We start from the raw sequence: 18,906 nt of genomic DNA, 5'->3' as shown, positions 1-18,906 counted from the left end.
ACCAACTTGCACAGTGCCTTGTTGACAACTTGGGTCCACACCTTCGATGGGTGTGCACCACAGTCGAATCCTACCATCAGCTCGGGACTCATCTGACCGGGCCACCGTTCTCCAGTCGTCTATGGTCCCGAACCTAGGAGAGGCGCTGTAGGCGATAACGTGCTGTTAGTAAAGGCACTCACATCGGGCGTCTGCTGCCATAGCTCCTTAGCGACAAATTCCGCCACACCGCCCTGACGGATAACGTTCGACGTACGTCCCACTTTGATTTCTGCGGTTATTTTACGCACTTTTGCTTGTGTTAGAGTACTATCAGTTCTGCCCAAACGCCGCTGCTCTCGGTCGTTATGCGAAGGCCATCGGCCATTACGTTGTCCATGGTGAGAAGTAATGCCTGAAATTTAGTGTTCTCTGCACTCCTTTCATACTGTGTATCTCGGAATATTGATTTCCCTGACGATATCCGAAATGAAATGTCCTAGGCGTCCTGCACCAACTACCACTCCACTTTCAAAGTCTGTTTAAACATCCCTAGGTCCACTGTTTCCGATGTGATAGTGAAGTGGAAATGTGAAGGGACACGTACAGCACAAAAGCGTACAGGCCGACCTCGTCTGTTCACTGACAGAGGCCGCCGACAGTTGAAGAGGGTCGTAATGTGTAGTAGGCAGACATGTATCCAGACCATCACACAGGAATTCCAAACTGCATCTGGACCCACTGCAAGTACTATGACAATTAGGCGAGAGGTTAGAAAACTTGGATTTCATGGGCGAGCGACTGCTCATAAGCTACACATCACGCCGGCAAATGCCAAACGACGCTTCGCATGGTGTAAGGAGCGTAAATATTGGACGATTGAACAGTGGAGAAACGTTGTGTGGAGTGACGAATCGCGGTACACAATGTGGCGATCCGATGGCAGGGTGTGGGTATGGGGAATGCCCGATTCACATCATCTGCCAGCGTGTGCAGTGCCAACAGTAAAATTCGGAGGCGGTGGTGTTATCGTGTGGTCGTGATTTTCATTGAGGGGGCTTGAACCCCTTGTTGTTTTGCATGGCATTATCACAGCACAGGCCTACATTGATGTTTTGAGCACCTTCTTGCTTCCCACTGTCGAAGAGCAGTTCGGGGATGGCGATTGCATCTTTCAACACGATCGAGCACCTGTTCAGTTCATAATGCACGGCCTGTGGCGGAGTGGTTACACGACAATAGCATCCCTGTAATGGACTGGCCTGCTCAGGGTCCTGACCTGAATCCTATAGAACACCTTTGGGATATTTTAGAACGTCGACTTCGTGCCAGGCCCCACTGACCGACATCGATACCTCTCCTCAGTGCATCACTCCGTGAAGAATGGGTTTCCATTCCGCAAGAAACCTTCAGCACCTGATTGAACGTATACCTGCAAGAGTGGAAGGCTAAGGGTGGACCAACACCATATTGAATTCCAGCATTACTGATTGAGGGCACCACGAACTTGTAGGTCATTTTCAGCTGGGTGTCCACATGCTTTTGACCACATAGTGTAGACAGTGTAAAAGTTTTTGTGCATCCATACGTTGCGACCACGTACACTACGTTCTCTCTGTTACATCTAAAAAAACAACAGTGTTAACATAGGGCACAGTGACATGATGGCCATAGTTATAGTTGCAAATATTAAGTTTTGTTTTCACTTGCCCTCAAACAAAGAAATTTCGCATAGCGTACTCTTCACCCCACTTAGTGCCTTCCTGCTATATTCGGAAAATGATTATCAAACTTATTTGGAAAGCAGTGTTACGTGAAGTGAAATGCTAAAGGATTATTGTTATGTTCTGAAATAGTAGGTATCGAAAAATAATTTCTTTTACATTAGGGGCTTTACTTTCCAATTCATTCGTCGTTAACATGAGCATCCTGTAACGAAGAACTGAATGTAGAAAAAGAAGAATATTTTATTCCAAATTTTCGACATTGCTTATATTCCTTAAGAAATATGATGGAGGAATCTTATTTTGACCACTTTGGCCTAAAAATCGTTGGTTATACGGGAACTTGAAGCATGCTTAAAAAGAGAATGAGGAAAACAGAACGAATCTTTCTGTCTGCAGCGGAGTGTGCGCTATTCTGAAAGTTTCTGGCAGATTAAAACTGCGTGGTGGACCGGGTTTCGAAACCGGAATCTTTCCTTTCGCGCACAATGTTCCTACCGACTACTGCTTCGCCACTCAGTTTTAATCCGGCAGGTAGTTTCAGAAATGAGAACCGTTCGGCAAATGAAACTGTGCCACTCCACATCTGAAGTGAATGACTGTGGGCGTTCAATGTAACACGGCAATCATGACTGTGTTTTTTTTACAGTGCGCTGGACAAGATCATAGTGCAGGGTTACAAAGCACTTCAGCTGCAGTACTTCTTCACTGCTGGTCCGGATGAGGTGAAGGCGTGGACCATACAGGTGAGTGTCGGTCGAAACCTCAACGGAAATGTTGCTTCCTTTTCTTTTACAGGATGGGTAAGTTTTGTAAAATGTGGAGAAAGATAAATTACGAGGGGCGTTCTGTAAGTAATCTGACACATTTTTTTCACTGCCAATTTCGATTGAAAAAATGCAGAATTTTTTTGGGAGATCGTGGAATGTTCCAGCTTCAGTTCCTGTTGTTCCATGTAGTTCCGATAGGGGCAACGATGTACATAGCCACCAAAATGGCGTCTGTAAAAGAAATCCGTTCCAAACAACTGAGTCTCGTTTGGCAGAAAACCAGAGTATCGCAGATATTCATAGGCTCTTGTAAAATGTCAACGGAGACCTGGCACTGAACGAAAGCACGGTAAGTCGTTGGGCGAAGCTTCTGTCATCATCGCAACAAGGTCGCGCAAATCTGTCCGATCTCCCGCGTACCGGCCGGCCCCACACGGCTGTGACTCTTGCAGTATTGGAACGTGCAGACACTCTCATTCGAGGTGTTCAACGGATCACAAACACCTCGCTGCTCAACTGGATGTCGCTGTTGGTGTTGCTGACACACTCTTCCAGCAGTTTGGTTACTCGAATGAGTGTACCCGCTGGGTTGCTTGCCACCTAACAAAAAACTTCTGTCTGTTTGCACCAATAAGGGATGCACTCGATGGGAAGCAGTACGTTTATGATGGGGAAGTTATTCATGCAGCAAGACGTTGTCTCCAACGTCGACCAGTAGAGTGGCACCATGCGGGCACTTCCAGTAAGGTGCCGTAAGGCGGTCGCATTGAACGAAGATCATGTTGAACAATCGGGTTATGTAGCCCGAAGAGTAAGGAATAATATGGTGTCCGGAAACCTGAATAAAACAAATTGTTTTCAAAAAAAATTGTCGCCTTACTTATTGAACACCCCTCGTTTCTCAGTAGTTACTTCAATACCCTTAATAGAAAGAAACTCGCGAGTGTTTTCGATTCGGCATTTCTGATTTACACTACTGGCAATTAAAATTGCAGCATCGTACAGACGGCATGCAACAAAAGTCAATTTCGCATAAAGTGTACGACATGCCTCGATATGCCAATGGTTAGCGTTTCACCGCAGCCGCACAAACTATGTATGAGTAACGCTGTCCAGCGTGTTTAACGTTAAGTAATTGCCAGCACGTTCTCCATGTCACTCTCACATGGGAAACCTCTGATCTTGGGTTTCGAAAAAACTAGCGCGCCGTCACTTGTCAACTACAACGATTAATGGACCGTGGCATAGAATTGCAGTAGCATGGAATGGCACACCATAAATAAAATTTCGTTATTTGCTAGCCTTTTTGATGGTGCAGTTTTAGTGATTCAACAGTCACTAACACCGGAATATTTGCCCATGAATTTTAAGGTTTCAAAAGTAGACACTTTTCGATGTCAACCAGTTACAAACATTGTTGAACCATGGTTTAAAAATAAACTTTTAGAAAGAAACGTGTTCAGTCACTGAACTTTTGAATAAACTATTATTTTTGCTAGTTAATGAGTTATCTCGCTTTTGCGGCTTTCTTCCCCTTTGTAGAAGAATCCTGGCTAGAAAAAGGTTCAAAGTTTCATGTTAGCAAAGACTCTATAAATACACTTAACATGAGCACCACGCGTTGCTAGAGGAACAGCGAAACGATAGTCCGTTCCATAACACACTCGAATCAACTGTTACCTGTTTTTGAATCCACAGCGTCAACAGTTCGATTTTTCAGTTCGTGAAGAGTAGGTGCCGTAGCTGTGACAAAGACTCTTATCTTTTATTTGCCCCCACAGAAAAAAAAAATCGCAAGGTGTGAGGTCTAGTGACGTGGGTGGCCAAAGGCGGTGAACAAGATCTTGTTGTCCACCTCTTCCAATCCAACGTAGGGCCTATGTGGTTGGATTTTCAAGATAACGTGACAACTCCAGGTGAAACTGAGGCGAGGCGCCATCACGTATAATCGGTGTGTCCCTTTATCTTCGACGACGCCAGGATTTTGTGACACCCAAATTCGTACAATACGGTGATTTAGTATACCGATGGATGAAACATCGATTCGTCCTAGAAGGTGAGTCACTCGGAAGAAGCGTGCTCTGCCATATCCTGGACAACTGAAATGCAAATTTCGTACCTTCTGTTGTGGACGCCGGGACGCAATTGCTGCAGTAATTGCAACTTGTAAGGCTTCATATGGAGGCGTCGTTTCTGAACACGCCACGCCGTTATTTGAGGAACTTGAAGTTCCTGGCCTGCCCGTCTGGTGGACTTCGAGGGCTCCGTGTGAACGCATCTCGGATACGCTCGACATTTTCATCAGCCACGCTTGGTGGACCATTTCATGCGTAAATAGCTTCCAAGAATTTTGTATGCCAGTCATAAATCTGATTGTGCAGAAGCTGATTCTTGCTGAATCGAAAGCGGAATCACGCAAATTCCAACACACAAAATGATTTCTCTTGTGGTGTAGTCGCCATGTTGCTGCAAACAAACAACAGCGGAGTTGTGTCAACACTTTGAACCTTCCTCTAACCAGTGACGTGCGCAATGTGTTTCTGTCTTTTATAATTTGTCTGTAATAAACAATTGAAACCTTTTCTTTCTTCTTGTATCACGCGGTATCTATGAGTACAATTCTCTTAAAAGGAGACAGTCAACTTTTGGTCCTAGTACGATGAACGACCAGCAAGGACAACTGCTGTCTTTCGGAAACATTCTTATTTTTAACGTGACCAGTTTGTGGTCTGATGTCTTTCTTTGCGGACGAGTTAAGAGTGAGGCAAACCTCACTCAAATTGCCTTCAGACCTATGCCGGTTGTCCGAATCCATTACACATTTCACGGCATGGTACAGAATCCTTGCATTCTAATTAAAAGTTCAACCGCCGTGTCTTCAACGGTATCAAGCATGTCATAGTGCTTGCAATACACGAGAGACGCGTTGTAAATTGTTTCACAAAGGCCTTTTATAAAAAAAAAAATAATTTTTTTAGTCACGTTCAGAACCATGTGAATATATCATGAGTATAAGTCATAAACGAGGGTTATGTTTCTTAGTAACCAAAAATATTCACCATATGTGACTTACTGTTCGCAAAATTTTATCGTGAGGTCCCAAATCACCCTGTTTAATTTTGTAAGCCAGTCAAAGGCTTTTGTTATAGTTACTTCCCTAGAGGTTGATCAAGAAAACAGTAGCCGTAAACATTTTACTCAAACGTCTTTTGTGTAAACAATGTTCGTACAATGTGGTTCATATTGTGTTCGAGAATGGGACAACACAAGCAAACTGGTGTTGATGGTAGCACATGTAAAATTTGCTAAGTCGTTTGCATTCCAGTCACTAGACAGGAGTCTACTTTAACGTCGTTAGGGGGCGGATCACCAGCACAGTCACATAGTTAGTCGCCACGTTCCTACTGAATTGTACCGTCGTTAAAATTCTTATCTATGAGATTATGAGAAAATATTTTTATTCCATGATAGGCGCAGTAATTCCGAAACATCAAAATGAATGAAAACTTATATAATAATGTCCGTCCACTGCCTTTTAATATCGTATTCATTTACTCAGTACACACATTAAACACAGTTTCGCATTACCATTACACCGCCTGAGCAGTTAAATTTGCTCAAAAACAAGTTTCAGGTTCTTGAAGATAAATAAGTCTAAATCTTTGCGATCAGGTATTCAGTACGTATTTCATATACCCGAATGTTTCATGCAGCTTGATATTACTACCCTAGCAGTAAGTGTTGTCACGGAAAGTTGCACGTACCAACTGCCCCCCTGTCGACTTGCCGTGACTCCCGAACCATATGTTAGATAGAGCTGACGCTATGTTTAGACCGGCGCAACATTCTGTTCGATCGAAACTTATTCTCGCAGTGGAGGAAGGGAGGCAAAGTATACCTGCCATAATTTGTCGCAACAGAAACGATACTGTGAACGATACGGAAATACGATTTGTCGTATAATTTTACGGAATGAAAAAATGGTACGTTGCTCTTGGTTAATTTCCGCGTCCTAAGGTCTACAAGTTAACGTAAACGTAACTATAGTTTATGCCGTTCCTACATGCGGTACTAGTTTCCGTACGTGAACCAGGCCTAATGTGTTTTCCAATGTGGTTGGTGCACGCTCAGGGATTACTCTTATGGAAATGCACGTGCGCATAATAGGTACATTAACTCTGTTAGCGATCGTCGAAGATGAGTGGAGAAAATCGTGAAATAGTTTGTGGACATGTCAATAGACTGAACATCCAAATGTTCTGCATAATTACAAATTTGCTTTGGCATTCGTTTTTAAGTGCCTAGTGCGTTTTACTTTTTCAGATAGGCCGAAAACATCTCGTCACAGCTATGTTTGTTGTGGTAATGGTTTCAAACACTCATCCTCGTTCACTGCGTCTATTAAAACGCACGCTGTCTCTACTGAACTTCGAGGACATCAGCCATTGATGCATGCAGAAATTTTGTAACTGATGGTCCCTGTTGGTTGGGCCGTCCTCAAGAACGAGCAATCTGTCTTCTTAGTGGAGAGCTCTCTTAGACACACAGAACATCTTGTACTTCAAAACATATATCCAGTTTTATTCAAATCCCTGATATACAATATTAAGACATCAGTTTCTTAAAGCAGTTGACGTAATTCTCAAAAACAAAACAAAAATCCCGAAAAAATTGCATTTCGAAATTACAAGTTTTCGGTGCGCTTTTAAATGTAGAACATATCGATCTTATAACGTAATCGCATTACAAGTTTTCGGAGCGCTTTTAAGTGTACAACATATCGATCTTACAACGTAATCGCCAGTATCTGAGTTCGTATCGTAGCTTGAAAGCGTGTGATCTCTGGTTCAAACCTCGATAGATGGTACTTTTGTTTTTACTTTTATTTAAATTCTATGTTTATCGGCAAATGGAAATGTTGATTAACAAACAGTCTTTAATAATTTTTTGATAAAATTAACAACTTTCGTTTTTTAATCACTGGTTCATGAAATTGTGATACAGGTATGCGAAATGCCTTACACTTAATTAATGATAAAGTAATAGATATTAATAAAACTGTTTAAGCTCTGGAAATAAAGAAGTATTTTATTTTCGATTTGATATTTCACATTTTTGTACCAGATTTTAATTTCATATAAATATTCACATTTTCATAGATTGGCAATTAAGTGTAAGAGTTGTTATTTTTATTCAAAATTGATTCAGTATTTGTTAATTAACATTTCCATTTGTTGATAAATACAGAATTTAAATAAAAGTAAAAAAGAAGCTTTACACCTTAAAATTGCAAGACTTATATGCTACGAACTCGGGTACCGACGATGAAGTTATTAAGTTCCGAATATTCATTACTTACTAGCACATGGAAATCTGAATTTCAAAGAAGATTTTTTTATTTTCATTTTTTAGTCCCATTGCATTATATTGCTTTAGAAAATTGGTACCCAGGCACCGACCTCCAAATGTTATAGGCCTACGTTTTATGGAACTCATAGAGTATCATTCCATAATCTCTCCATGTAAGTGTTTTATCTCACGAAGTCCTAAAGGCATTGACCGCATATTTTTCATTGTCTGACATTTGATTATAACAGACTGCACCAAAAACAACACATTTTTAAGAAGTCTTAGATGCCCTGGTGCATTGAAATGGTGTACTTTCATAAAGCGCAAGTAATAATACGAAAAACACTTGTCATTTGATTACAACACATCTTAACAAAAACGACGCGGTTTCGTGATATCTACAGTGTGTCTGTGTTGGAACCAGCGTATATTCGTAGCATGTAAGTAATAATGTAAAAATCACCAAATACATGCCTCAAATGGAAACTAGTGAATACAAATTGCATGGCGGAAGCTCTGAATGTCATTGGCCACGGCCTGTTGTTCCATACACATTTGAGAATGCTCTGCCAAATGTAACTTGTCACAAAACTCGACCAGTTCCACGTCCAAGATGGCTTTAAAGTCCCGTGCGAAGACAGCCTTAGCCATATGTTCCTGGGTAGTATGCAACCCATCTTGCAAGGGTGCGTAACGGGTTGCATAACCTTTTCCAGCCAGCGGACAGACCTCGAGACAGAAGCAACGTCGGGCCCAGTGATTCCGCGCGTGTGTCCCCGGGTATGCCCCGGCGCCGGCGTCACGTTGCGCGCCTGTCGCAGGCTGCCACCCCTCCCTCCACCCACTACCGCACCGCTGCTCCGGCTGGCCCGGCGTCGCCTCCGGCGGTCACGTGTGCCGTCATTACCTTACGCGCAGTCCTCGGCAGCCCGGCCCATTACGCATGCAAATGCGCGGGCGCACACACGCCGCGCGCGTCGACCAAGGAGAAATTTTCCCCGGACAAAAATTTGTAGTGGCCCCGACCACCCATCCCAATCCCTTCCCCTTTCCCTGCGCGCTTTCCTGACGTAGCCTGCCGACTCTCTCGTCCTCATCCCACTTCCCTCGTCCTCCTGCTCCCACCCTGCTTTCGGCCCCCAGTCAACCGCCCCGTCGCCAGCTCCACGTATTCATCTTTTTTTTTTTATTCTTGTACAATTTTTTTCCGCCTTTTATTCCAGCGGAGAAGGTCCGTATCTTGTAGACCGCGTCGTCTGGTACCGAGCGAAATGGTGGGCGTATTACTCGCGACCCGCTGCACGGGAAAATTAGAGCCCTCGGCCGGGAACGGCTCGCGCCGGCCGGAATCGAAATTGGCCGTCTCCTGGCCGCTCTGCCGCCCCCTGTCATTTGCATGAGAATGGCTAAGGGCCGCCGCACCGCGCCTCGCCACGCCGTGCCGCCACTCTCGAACGTGCCGCCCGCGGCCCATCTTCCGCGCACTCGCCACAGCGTTCCAGGAGGGGGAAAAAAGCTAGTCCACTTTTAATTTGGGTGAAAAGGAGATTTCTGTTGCGGTCCCGACTACTCTCTGCGGGACGTGGCGAGCCTCGCGATTAGACCATTTGGCTCACCCTTCCCACCTCGTCGGCTCTCGTCTGCGCGTGTTGCTTGCTCCCCGCGTCGAACCCTGTGTGGCAGAGTCATCTAGAGTTGACATTCGTCGTTACTTGCCTCCATTATTGGCCTTTGTATTAGGCTCATGCAGGAGTTCGCAGTGTTTTTGTTTTGTATGTTGGCATCCTAGTTGTATGGTTTTTTTTCCCTATTTGGGCAGCAAAATAAGTGATGAGGACCGAAATAGAGAGGATGTAAAATGTAGACTCGCAATGGCAAGTAAAACGTTTCTGAAGAAGAGAAATTTCTTAACATCGAATATAGATTTAAATGTTAGGAAGTCTTTTCTGAAGGTATTTGTCCGGAGTGTAGCCATGTATGGAAGTGAAACATGAACAATAAATAGTTTGGATCAGAAGAGAATAGAAGCTTTCGACATGTGCTACAGAAGAATGCTGAAGATTAGATGGGTAGATCACATAACTAATGAGGAGGTATTGAATAGAATTTGGGAGAAGAGGAGTTTGTGGCACAACTTGACTAGAAGAAGGGATCGGTTGGTAGTGCATATACTGAGGCATCAAGGGATCACCAATTTAGTACTGGAGGGCAGCGTGGAGGGTAAAAATCATAGAAGGAGACCAAGAGATGAATACACTAAGCATATTCAGAAGGATGTAGGCTGCAGTACGTACTGGGAGATGAAGAGGCTCGCTCAGGATAGAGTAGCATGGAGAGCTGCTTCAAACCAATCTTGGACTGCAGTCCACACCACACACCACCACCAACACCACCACCAACACCAACAACAACAACAACATGGGTTTATTTATCGATTTTCATTTGGAGACGGTGACTGAATCTGTGGAGGCTAGAAAGTGGAGTGTCAAAAGGAGAAATTCTAACATTTACGACATATTCTTCTGTTTGAGTTCGGTAGAGGCATGACAGCAGAGGAGACGGCCAGAAATATTTGCGCCGCGTGTCGGGGAAATTCCATTGGACAGACCACGGCAAGAAAATAGTTACCTCGTTTTAAGGAGGATTGACGTTAGTGTCTCTCCACCTTCGGGAAGACCTTCGGGGTCTGATGAAGATCATATAAACCAGTGGTCGTCAAATTGTGCGCCGTGGGCCACATAACGTAATAATATACATCAAGCAGCTAACAACGGAATCCAAAAACGTCAGTTAACATTAAGAGTTCTTAAGAAGTGTGGTGTTCGTACTCAGTGACAAATGAAAATACAGACACAGTAATTTTACAAAATGGGCGTAATTTTAATTCACGATGGATTCGCCTGTGAGCTAAGTAAAATTGCCCACATACCTCAGAGGCAGAGGGGTAAAGAGCGGTCAATGCGGTGTTAGAGGATGTGAGAGGAAGAGTATTTTATTGTTTGTTTCCTGTGCCGATAACTTAAGGGAGCGCGAGCCATACTGATCAGCAGCTGTGAATTCGTGAACGCGCTTAACAGAGACCGTCAGTTCAAATGTTGTACGTATTTTTAGAAAGGAATGTGAAATTAAAATAACGCTGTTGTACCTGAACGCAGTCAGTAGAAGAAAAATGACTTTCAAAACGTTTGTTAAACGTTTGAGATCGTGTCTCATATTGCAAAATGCATTTAAATGTCAGTGCAGTCACTGTTATTTATCAGTTGATCATGTGCTCAAATAGACAACGCACCACCGCTTCGTCTGACAACTGCAGTATCGCAACTTCGGGGTTGCTGAGGTTGATAGCCATCTTCACTATAACTAGTCAGTTGGAGGCTTATAACATATTTATATAGGTTGCCTGTTAAAGACAAGATCGGTACATATGCGGCCGGAAATGCCGCCACACGATATCAGTTATTGACTCTTGAGCAAAAATGTGTGCCGACTACTGGTCTAAACGCATTAATTAATCTACAGTGATCCACGCCAGTGTACTGGAGAACTGGCAAACGTGATGAACTGTGATCATTGCACCAACGTGCGACATTTGCATGCACTGGGGAAGGTTAAAAGATCGGGTGCGTGGGTGCCGCGTGGTCTGAGCCAAAATCACATAAATCAGCAAGTGGCCATATTTGCCACCTCTGCGTGCTCGTCATCAATTGGCTCGTGAACAACTCTTACCATTCCTATCCTGTATTGTTACTGGTGACAGGAAATCGTGTCTTTATACTAATATAATGAAAAAAAGGAATGGTTTAGCCCAAACAAAGCAACAACTCCCGTACAAAGATCTGCGCGCATCCACAAAAGATAATGTTACGCATCTGGTGGAACAGCGACGGTGTGGTATACTAAGAATTGCTTGCCCGAGGTGTAACCATCAATGCTTACAATTATTGTCAACAGCTGAGACGTGTTGAAGACTCAATCTAAGGACAGAGACCAGGACAACTGCGTGAAGTGATGCTACTACATGATTACGCCCACCCGCATTCTGCTAGACCGACAGAAAACGCTATACAGGTGTTGGGTTTGGGAAGCCATTCCGCACCCACCTTGTTCACCTGATCTTGCCCCCTCAGATTTTCACATTTCCCGCTCTCTGTCGAACAAACGTCAAAGAACGTCCTTTCCGGATGAAAATGCGCTCCGAACATGGCACGACGAATCCTTCACCTCAAAACCATTTTACTTCTACAGTCGCTGTATTGATAGGTTACCCCAGCGTTGGCAACCTGTTGAAGAGCGAAGGAGAAAATGTTATTAATGACTAATGTCTCTGGTATGTGTCTTAGTTGTGTTTATTAAACTTACGGAAAAACGTTACAAATGTATGCACCAAACTAACAATTGCAATACCTTTATTGCGACACGCAACTGTATTCAAAATGGCATGAAGTGTACTATACAGTTGGCTACACAAATGATGAGCATTTCATCGCAACTGAATAAAGCAGGCAGGAGTGAAACCATCTACATTCTGCAGATAAGGAAGGATAAAGCTCCGGGTTTCCCATTCCGAATTCACATTTGAATGTTGTCAGTTTCCTCGAAGACCATGTGATGCTTAGTGTGGGTACAGACATGGTATAGAACGAAAAGAATCTATACGTATCTGGGATAAAAAGATAGTGTAGATACTCTGATTCGTGTTGAGTTGATAGGTTGATTCAACCATAGTGCAAGAGTTTCCCGACATTCTCCACTGCTACATCAGTTATTCATCGGATGAAGGGGGGCTGGATGGTGGTGGGGGAGGGGGTGGGGGGGGGGAGGTGCGGGCAGAAAGAAAGAGTGAGTGAGAGAGAGAGCGAGAGGAGATGTTTGGGATATAGTATACAGTGGTTCAAGGAGTTGGCATGATGCAACTATTAGAAGTAAACGCAGTATACTTCATTGTTTTAAGATAACTGCTTACTATTCCTTTAAGATTGGTATCTTTCCACTTCCAACGCGCATATTTCGATGAGACCTGCATGTTTGTATGATGGAAATTTGCTTCCTGCCGGCAGTTTTTATTCCTCTCTGTATTATAGTCGAGTTCCTGCTACCAGCAAGAAACGATGTTAATCGGTCAGTAATAAAATAATGAATTCAAAATCTAAAAGTGCATTACTTATTAACTGTATTAGTCATCGTCTTACAGAAATAATCGATCGAATATCGCCTTACTGTGGGTCTAAAGATTGCTAAATAACCCCAAAATAGTGACCGGGAAGTATAAAGTTTAAAAAATTCGGAGGACCAACGGGCGGTAACACGCATGGTAATTCCATTAAAGGAAAGCGGCGAAGAAGTCGGCGGCGAGGAATAGCGCGCTATTGCCAAAAACATGGAAATTGTGCGAGGACCGCAAGAGCCTATGTCAGCATAACACTGCTTGCCACCACCACGACGTGGGTGAATATCTGAGATAATTGTGACTGATATACGTTCTCCGAAGACTGTGATTGATGAAACCTTCTCTGGAACATTATGGACTTCGTCAGAAGCTGACAAGTAAGAAACTTGCCGACCTTTACCGTAACATTACGTTACTTTATTGAATATAGTCATGCTTTTGGGTGAATGAGGGCAACCAAGGGCTACCATTCGTTCAGATGCTTGTCTACAGTGTTTATCTAGTACAATTTGGCCCCACGAAATCTTTATTTTTGTTATTCCCATTCAGACGTGGTATACAGAAGTTCGTAGAAATCTACGTTCGTATCAGCCAAATCCCATTTGGTGGGAATGGGACAATAGGTGTCGCAATTGGAAGTACATGGAAGGAATATCCAGCTCCAGCTTAACAATCCAGAAAACCTCGTAATAACCTTGGTGAAAATGACCAGAAAACGTAGCTCGAGTGAAGGAAAGCCTGGAATCTCAATGCCGTTTATCTCTGCAAGTGGGAACTGAGATACCGTCGTATCAAAACATTATCAAAAATTACTTTCATCTGTATCCTTACAGATTTACTGTTGTGCTCGAGTCCAGACAAACTTTCGCTTGTTGCGTTCTGCCGGTGCGTTCTGACGGAAGAGAAGTCAAGACTTTCGGATCCTCAGTTTTTCGTTTTTGCAGGTAAGGTCTGGTTCAGCCCGCCACGGTATGTGAACTGCGAGAACATACATCGTTTTGCATCATAAAATCCCCTTCAGTATATTGAAGGACCGTTGCATAATCCGAACTTTGGAGTTTGGTGCGCATTGTTCGGTGTTCGCATCGTAAAACCTTGCTTTCATCAAACTATTAATGCTAACTGGTATGTCAAAAACTGCTTAATCCATTTTTGGAACAAAGATGAACGACTGTATCGGTATTTTCAGCAAGACAGAGGAACAGCACACACAGCCTTATCAGAAGTACGTGAGGTGTTTGGTGAAGAGAAATCAGTCAGCAGAGACGCTGAAATCTCCTGGTCACTTCCATCCCCTAATCTCTCTCCCTGCCATTTTTGGCTGCGGGGAAAATTGAAGGGTCAAGTGTACTCAAATAATCGTTACATACTGTAAGAGCTACAGTAGAACATTGATAAACGCTATTGCTGCCATCCCTCAAGCTGCCACTCGTGTCACAGTTTGATAAATCGAACTCAGCACTGCAACACCTTCAGCGGTTGCCATTTCCAGAATCTTCTGTGACGTTCATTAACAATGGTCCATCACGCGCCCGTCTAATTGTAAGGGTTTTCCGGGTCAGTTTTACTTTGTCTGTCTCAAGTTAGACGATTTCCGCGTAGCCTGTGTTTCCTTTATACGTCACGCAGAGTGTAAACGGCGTGGGGAAGGTTGAGTGGCTGGGCTGACGCCATGAAAGCAGAGCGCCCCTCCCCCGCTGTATACAAGTGGGCCCCTCCCACTGCCCGACCCTGCCTCCCGCGCTCTGCCCGACATCTGGCGAGAGGTGCCGCAACTGCTCTGCGCCGTCCACCATGCGCTGGGACTAAGTGTCCGTTGATAGAACATGAAAACAGAGCTCATTCTTGATATCACTGTGTAATCTCTCAGCCTGCGCTATTACAGGCTGGTAAGAATGAGACTTATTAACATTTAAACTGCTCAGAAGTAACATATTCAACCTCTGTGGTCCTGTCGTCCTCAGTTGCGTGTAATGTTACGGTATGTTGAAAATTCTTACTTCAGGACCGTCTAATTACAACTGTTGTAATTAGGCGGTCCAGAAGTAAAAATTACCAACATACTGTAATACTCAGAAGTAGTTTTAGTGCGGACGTGAGTGGGCTTAGGTTCAGGGGAGCAGGAAATCAAAGAATATGCCTTGAAACTAAGAAAATAACTTAACTGAAAAATAAAAAAGCAACGGTCAGAATAAACACAGACTTTTGAAAATTACACGTCCATGAAAATAAAATTGTTGCTGGGCAATACTGAATACCGTGCTGCTCTATCCCGTCCATCGTAACGTAGTACGAGCCCTTTTTCCATGTGGTCTAGATGATATTAAAGCCCTTCCTACTCTTCGATGACGCACTGCAAGTCCAGAGTTTCTGATTTTTGCTTTCGCTTGAAACATTTCTTTACATTCCTTGATGGAGCCTGTCTTTATGTAATACTCCACAGTATCAATTCGCTGTTCTAATACAAACTGTCTCATTTCTGTAACAACTCAACAATACGAGCTTCTCACCACACATGACGCACGAACACACACAGCTGCACTCAACTTATAAAATGCAGTGTAGGCAGTGTTGCCATGTCACAAGCAATTCGACTAGATACGATTAACCAGTACGTGAGGCGCACCCGTTTTATGTAGCACATCCTCTACTTTATCAATGCACTCATCATTATTGTCAGGAAATCTTCTAAAGAACCCTTGTCGGCACGTGGCAGGTCGTGTTGATGCAACATGAACAACAGTCTGTCGTCCAGCGCCACAGTCGCAAGATGGTCATGAAGATTTTCCCCACATCTGGAGAGTATCTGCACATCTTCCATGGCTTGTTCGGATGTGATTCAGGATAGTCCAAAATGGCTTGAGGCTGCTCAAATACAGGGTATTGCTCCAGGATGCTGGGCAGTTTCATGAAATGTGGAAGATATTTTTGTGCCCAACAGCATTTGCATTCATTGATGGCAGTGAATTCATCTTTGCAAGAATCATATCTGTGATAAGAGTGGGACGTCTTGATCTTTCATTTCTTCGCTCCACAGAGAATACATCATTCAGCATTGGAAGGTCAAGGTTATCAACAATCTTCCGATAATCACGTAGTAGTGCACTCTTCCGTCTGATATCAGGAAGTTGAATATGACATACGTGACTTTAGTCCGATTAAAATTGCTCGGTAGTTGACTCTTCACGGGTTGAAGCTGGTGTCCTGGAATCAGAGCGCTCAGCGTCACGCCCGAACCGTTCATCGTTGCCAAACTGCCACAACAGTTGGTCATTTCACATCGTATTCCTTGTCCGGCATTCTTTCTTGATGTGTTTGGATCCAGATCCATGGACCAGGCACTTTTATTTCGTATTTAAACACACACACACACACACACACACACACACACACACACACACACACACACACACACACACACAACGATTGTAATACAGTACACACATTTCATACACAGTACTAATCAAACACTAATGGGTACTTCCATACAAGACGCGATTCAGCGTCACATGTACGAGGGGCGGTCGAAAAGTTTCTAGCCCGAGATAGTTGCCGCAATGTCTCGCACAAACACTACACCTACTTTTATGGTGACCCTTTGTGCGTATGCAAGTCAAATTTCGGAGCTCCAGCTTCGTTAGTTTTGCCTCTAGGATGCGTTGTAGCCGGCCGCTGTGGCCGAGCGGTTATAGGCGCTTCAGTCCGGAACCGCACTGCTGCTACGGTCGTAGGTTCGAATCCTGCCTCGGGCATGGATGTGTGTGATGTCCTTAGGTTAGTAACGTTTAAGTAGTTTTAAGTCTTAGGGGACTGATGACCTCCGATGTTAGGTCCCGTAGTGCTTAGAGCCATTTGATGGGTTGTATACCGTAGTGTAAGCAAAATGGCGAATATTTAGAAAATCAAGAACCGTGCTGTGATTGAACATCTTGATTTGAAGGGAATGTCGCCCAGGGAAATTGCGGATGACGTGGAATACTCTTAAGGACAGTGCTCCGTCTCATGCGACAATGGTAAACTGAGTGTACGACTTCAAACGTGGAAGAACGAGTGTGGAGCGGAAGGCCTGTCACTGTTGCCACTGATGTAACCGTGGTTGCAATTCACGATACGATTTTACAGGATCGTCGAACAACGTTGCAGCACATTGAAACCACATTTCGAATCTGCCAGGGGCTTCCTCATGACATTGTTGTGGATATTTTGGGAATGCGTAAAGTTGCATCTCGATGGGTCCCGAAAGACTTGAACGCAGGTAAGAGACGGGAGCGTGTGCAGTGTTGTGAAGAAATCGTCCGCCAATTTGAAGCGGATGAAGACGGCTTTCTTGGAAGGTATGCGACATTGGACGAAACATGGGTTCACCACTTTGATCCTGAGACAAAACAACAGTCGCAACAAAGGCGCGGAAAATAGTCGCGCAGAGTTCCTTTGCATCAGGACAATGCACCAGAGGATGCCCTCGCAACACTGGAAACTGCATGACTGCGGATTCGAATTGTTATGCCATCCGACGTATTCTCTAGATTTGGCTCCAGAGGCTTTTTTCCTTTTCCCAAACGTAAAAAAAGACGTCAAAGGACGACGATTAGACAATCATGATGGAGCAATTGATGCTCTGAACGTTTGGTTGGACTCAAATTGAAGACCTTTTATTTAAATGGTTTGTAGACATTATCTAAGCATGCCCCGAAGTGTATTAGTGTACACGGGTATTATATTGAAAAATAAATTTGTATTATGAAATTTCTGTCATTCTTTATTTGTTAGGCTAGAAACTTTATGACCCCCTCCCCCCCCCCCCCCCACTTCCCCTCGTACAGTTATCACGATCACGGAGACCGGCATAGATAAGTTTCTCATATTGCTTGAAGTCGAATTTTTGAAGGCTGCCATTTCAAAGTTGCGACCGGAACATGACAATCAAAAATAAAAACTGCTTCTGCTAGTGTTGTGGCGTAGGGTAATGGTTAGCGTATCTGCCTAGTGTGGAAAAGTCATGGGTGCAAATATATTTTTTTTTCCAATTCTGTGCTTCGTCATTTTAAACATCGTATTGACTTTATTTGCTGTTACTTTTCTTCCTATCATTCTTTTTTCGTTTGGAATCTGCCTGTGTCGCCTATAATCTGCAACCAAGTGACTACGAGAACTGCTCAGCGGTTGGTAACGCGGTAGCTCGTGTGGCTAGTATGAGGATAGTTTCAAGTTACTTGAAATGATAGCGAGAAATTACAGTTTGCTTTTAGCGTAGAGGTTAGTTTTAATCATTGTGAATAAAGCGATCGTGATTTTAGTTGTGCCTCAGATTGTTGACCGCCGTTTTCTCGGATAAAAACTGCATGTCACGAGGTTGTGGTTACCGTAGGACATCGGGCTACAAAACGCGTCGTTTGGCACAGTTCAGTCATTGGTCGCTTAAAATCAGCGGGCCACAGATTATCTCGCATTTCCGACAAACTTCGCGGGGGGCGCTTCCAGCATTGCCCCGTGTTGGCAATTAACAGAATTTGTGAAATGATCTGCCGTGTTTGTAAGTTCATTTGAGAAGTTGCCAGCGGGCTCGGGCGAATGCGGAGAGCTGAATTTGCGTGTGAGCAGTGCCTTCTTCAGCTTCTGGCTACTTGGAGCGTGGCTGTTTGCCGTATGAGCAGTAGCAGCAAGTAGCCAGATGCTATCTGTAAAAACGTTTCCGGCTCCCCCAAGCTACCAGATTCCCGCTTGCGCGGAGCAGTCTGATTTATGTTGGGGGGGGGGGGGGGGGGGTGTCATTCTCCACGTGATCCGTGTATATGTTTAGTAATATTGCTGTTCTCACTTCGTTTACAGCTCCCACGTCACATGAAAACAAAACAGATTTGTTTTGGCCAGGTACCATCAAATGAATTAATATACAGGGTGATTCAAAAAGAATACC

General features: G+C 44.0%; 1 protein-coding gene across 3 annotated transcripts in view; it reads left to right on the top strand.

Annotated features, from left to right (window-relative positions):
* The window catches only part of LOC126262572 (obg-like ATPase 1), a 307,783-nt gene that overhangs the window by 250,665 nt on the left and 38,212 nt on the right, over positions 1-18,906 (top strand). For all 3 annotated transcript variants that reach the window (XM_049959310.1, XM_049959288.1, XM_049959300.1), the window contains one exon: positions 2,353-2,449. In XM_049959310.1, coding sequence (XP_049815267.1) covers positions 2,353-2,449 — 97 coding nt within the window. The remainder of the gene's footprint in view (positions 1-2,352; positions 2,450-18,906) is intronic.

This window comes from Schistocerca nitens, chromosome 1, assembly GCF_023898315.1.
Source record: "Schistocerca nitens isolate TAMUIC-IGC-003100 chromosome 1, iqSchNite1.1, whole genome shotgun sequence".
Taxonomy (NCBI): Eukaryota; Metazoa; Arthropoda; class Insecta; order Orthoptera; family Acrididae; genus Schistocerca; species Schistocerca nitens.
The sequence above is the reverse complement of the archived record's forward strand: the minus strand, read 5'-3'. Positions and strand labels throughout refer to the sequence as shown.